This window comes from Aplysia californica, unplaced genomic scaffold, assembly GCF_000002075.1.
Source record: "Aplysia californica isolate F4 #8 unplaced genomic scaffold, AplCal3.0 scaffold00187, whole genome shotgun sequence".
Lineage (NCBI taxonomy): Eukaryota > Metazoa > Mollusca > Gastropoda > Aplysiida > Aplysiidae > Aplysia > Aplysia californica.
The window spans coordinates 190936-195088 of NW_004797457.1; the positions used below are offsets into that span (position 1 = coordinate 190936).

Genomic DNA, 4153 nt, shown 5'->3' on the forward strand with positions numbered 1-4153 from the left:
ATCTACGCCCCTATCACCTGTTCACCTTCTTTAACTGAGGACAACCCTTTGTTTCTAATAACCATTCAATTTCTCAAATGTCTTTCAACTTTTCTTCACCTACTTTTCATCTTTCCCATCGTCTACCCATCATTCAACTTTTCTTCACCGACTTTTCACCTTTCTCATTTTATTTCCACCATTCAACTTTTTTTTAACGGCTTTTCATCTTTCTTATCGTCTTTCCATCTTTTCATCTCAGCCAGAGTCTGTGGCAGTTGGTGTTGGGTCGTCTCTGGGAGGAAGTAGGTGCTGAAGCTTAGAAGAAGGTTTCCCACACCGAAGATGACACCTGGGGCGTACACGATTTCCTTCATGAGCATCTCCGAGAAGGGAGATAGCATCCCGCCCACTCGAGCACTCAGGTAGGACACACCAAAGCCCATGTTCCGGAGGTTGGTGGGGAACAGCTCAGGAGTGTACGTGTAGATGATGTTGTAGGACCCTGTCACCGACAGTTTTCCGATCAGACTCAGGACCATTATGGCTATAGATTGTTCTGGGGCCAGGTATCGAAGCATTGCCATAGAAATAAGCGAAGCTCCTGTGAGCAGACTGAACAAGCTGAAACATAATCGCCGTCCTAGTTTGTCTAAAAAGAGGTATAAGAAAAACGCCTGGGGGATTTCCACTAAAATATTTATAGCAAAGTTGAGATATAGACTACCATGAAGGGTTGAGGCCATTAGAGTCAAAGAAAAGAATGTAAGGCTGTTGAAAAACCAGGAAACTATAGCGAATATGACATGAACTCTAAGCATGGGGTCGGTGAAGAGCTGCCAGAAGCTGAGTTTTTCTTCTTTGTCTATCTCTGTCCCAGCCTGCTGCTCTGTGTCTACGACATCAGTGGTTGACTTTTGCTTTGTGTCTTTGCTTCCAGTTTCCTTCACAGATTGTCCTGATTCATCGTTTGGGGGATTGACTATGAAAGACCCGATGGGCTTTATCTCGATGCCAGTATGCATGTTACTGTTTTCGTACCTACCCCGAGTAAATGCCTTTATTACACGTTCAAAGCTCTTACCGTTCTGTTTCGAGGCGCGTTTTAAAATTTTGACAACTTCGGCTTTTCTGCCGTTTGCAGAGAGCCATCTCAGACTCTCATCAAGAAAAAAAGGCATCAATAGAATAGGTATATAAAATGCTAAAAGACCTAGTTCTAGACTTTTCCAAGAAGAAGATCTGAACAAATAAGCCATAGGACTCAAAGTAATGGACGCCAAAGACCATATCACACTTCCCAGACAGGCGAACATACTGGCGCGGTGTCTGGTGACGAGGATTTCCATATTCATGGTTACACTAGAAGCTTGCAGACCTTGAACGAAAATACCCACTAAAATCTTAAACACGGCAAGCATGGGATAGTTGACAGAAGTAGCCAGGCCAATGGATGATAACAAACTCATAACAGAACAAAACAGAACCACAGGTTTCCGGCCGTGATGGTCGACAAAGTAAGGGAAGGTGAAGGTGGCTATGGCGTTTCCTATCACAAGCAGTGACTGCGACAGTCTGCCCAGAACTTCTCGGTCACAGACAAGGTCAAAGTCGGAGTAAAAAGATCTGTCCTTTGGGAGCTCATACTCAACTTCGAGGGCACTGCAAGCTCCAGAGCCCGATGTGTTGTGAGATGTTTTAGCGACACATGAGTCTCCGAACTTATGCAAGGAAGAGATATTAATAAATTCACTGGAGTTTAAACTGGAGTTGCTGGTTGATATGTTTCCGGTGATCGGGCAACGGAAGTGGTTGGTCTGTCCAGTGAACATCACACTCACCATTTGTTGAGTAATGCACAACGCGAGCACAGACTGCAATGTGTATTGAATTAGCGTATACCGACCCAGAGGTTCCAATTCTTCCAGGGCGGCATCCACATCATCCTTATCTTCGGTGTTAGACATTTTACTGTTTTAAACAAATTTAACCCTACAGTCAAACTTTGAGATAACTCTTGATTAAAACTTGTAAAAGATCCTAATGAATCACACTTGGAGGACCCAAGACGCTTTAGTCTATGGTGCCAAGAAAGGAGCAAGAAGTATTTCAGCCTCACTGTTGTAGCTCAAACGTCGTAGATTCTCCGCTGGGAGAGGGCTGAAACGCTTACGGAAGAATGCCTTTGTTCTGATGATCCCCTGGTATTAACGCAAACAAAACGATTGTTAATTGCACTGTTACAAACCAGTTCAGTCACGGGGTATGTCTTTGACTCTTTTTAAAACCACACAAGTTGCACCATTATTTTGCAAATAGAAGCTATCACTGAGGGAAATCAGAGGAGCATTGTCACTGAATTCTTGTCCAGTCTCCCGATTTAACGAACAATCCAATACAGCTGTAACTGATCCACGTGTTTCCTTCACACGTTTTTTTCCTACTAATACGAAGAAATAATATCAATGTTTCTCGAAGATAAAAGTTTGTATGTTGCTCAGCGAGCGAGGCAATCGGGCATCCAAGCTGAGCCGTCTGGCAAGTGTAGGTAATTTTTTGCTTGAAGTTGGATTGGACTCTTATCTGTTCAAATAAAGCTTGTGTTGGCCTTCGTTGCTAAAGTTCTTCGCTATTCTGAGCAGTGAAAAAGCGGCTGAGGTATTTGAACTTAATCATGATTCACAAGTTTAAACAGTATGTGATACACGAGGTTCTGAATGATGCTTAACACTTATTTTATTCAGAGCTCTTCATAATATAAGAAAACAGACTGGTGTCGACGTACTCCGAGATTCGGAACTATTCACAAGTTTTCATAATGTTAGACGCCGAAAGCTGATTGCAATGATTCCGTCTTGAATGCTGCGTACAAGAAGTTTATAAAATAGTGTACCAAGTTATAGTTATAGTTTAGACTAAAAGGAGTACACGAGGGTATTAAGTACAATTACCATGTCTCTGAACAGAGCTCGAGGTAATTCAACCTCAAGAGCTCTTCAACGAAGTCCATATTTTGTTCTTATCTATTCTGACACTACACTACGTAATTTGGAGGGAAGGTGGAACGAGTTCAGGTTAGACCTACTTCCTTTGTATATTATGCCAGGCTAAAGGGAACCATAGCGGTTTGTCTTCAGCAAAGTCCACTGTGTCCCTTAATCACCAAACACTTCCGTACCCGCTACCTGTGATAACACAAAGTATTTTCTTTTATACGACTCTGAAAACTGGTCTATAGTTGAAATCAGTTTCAATGGTCAGCAAAAAGCTGCATTCGTGCATGAGAATAAATTATTGCTATGTGAAGGTAAATTTTAATGAACAATATATCTGTGACGATAACCCCCTCAGACCTACCTTCACCAAAACCCATGATCCAAGTGCTTTTTTAAAATGTTACGGGAAGATTTGAAATGCTTGAAGAAAAGAAAGTGTCCTCATCAAGATGAATGCTTAGAAAAGGAAATTGAAAAAAAACCCCAAGTGTTTTGCATAAGGTTGCAAAAAGATGTCAAGTGTCCCCATTTAATAACAGTAGTTTAGCTTTCATCGACTAAATACTTAACCAAAAAAAAAACAACCCCATTTAAAGTTTCACATGACAGTCTGTAACTAATAGGCGGCATTCGCTACGTGATACGAGTACGAAGTTTCTTATCTTCAGCTGTTTATCATTATGACTTGGTATACCAGAGTCAAATTAGACCGGCGTTTTTCATCTCAAGGCTCGTCTCTTCGCCTTGAGGACTCTCGCTTCACTTCCATGCAGTAGTGCTGGGCGGCTAGGTTCGCGATCATTGAAAGCTAGGAATCGTAGGAATCGACTCCGAACACAATTACTTACTTTCTAATTATATGATTTCTTCCGGTGGTTACCTGGTTGGCTCAAAAACATCTTCAAGATTTAGGATTACCTTGATTTCGGAACACTACAAGCGTCACCTTTTATTTTTCAAAAATAAATTCTAAAAAAAGAAAAAACAAAGATTTTAGTGATTAAAGTAGCTGATAACTGTTGCTTTACGTAAAAAGGGGTCGGAACTTTTCTTCAGCGTTGAACGTGGGAATCGGTTCCGGACTCGATTCTTCGCCCAATTCTACCATGCAGTAGAACAGTATTACACTTTCAGATGGTTTGTATCTCACATAGTCTGGATTTCTCCAAACATATAGA

The 4153-nt window shown here is 41.5% G+C and overlaps 1 protein-coding gene across 1 annotated transcript; it reads right to left on the minus strand.

Moving 5' to 3' along the window:
* Window positions 1–20: 20 nt before the first annotated feature.
* Window positions 21–1946, minus strand: LOC106011788 (solute carrier family 22 member 8-like). Its single transcript, XM_013082651.2, has one exon. It carries the CDS (start codon window positions 1944–1946, stop codon window positions 183–185), a length of 1764 nt encoding a protein of 587 aa, XP_012938105.1. The 3' UTR covers window positions 21–182.
* Between the last annotated feature and the right edge of the window lie 2207 nt (window positions 1947–4153).

Coding starts and splice junctions, on each gene's coding strand:
- LOC106011788 (XM_013082651.2), bottom strand. CDS start 1,946: ATGTCTAACACCGAAGATAAGGATGATGTGGATGCCGCCCTGGAAGAA.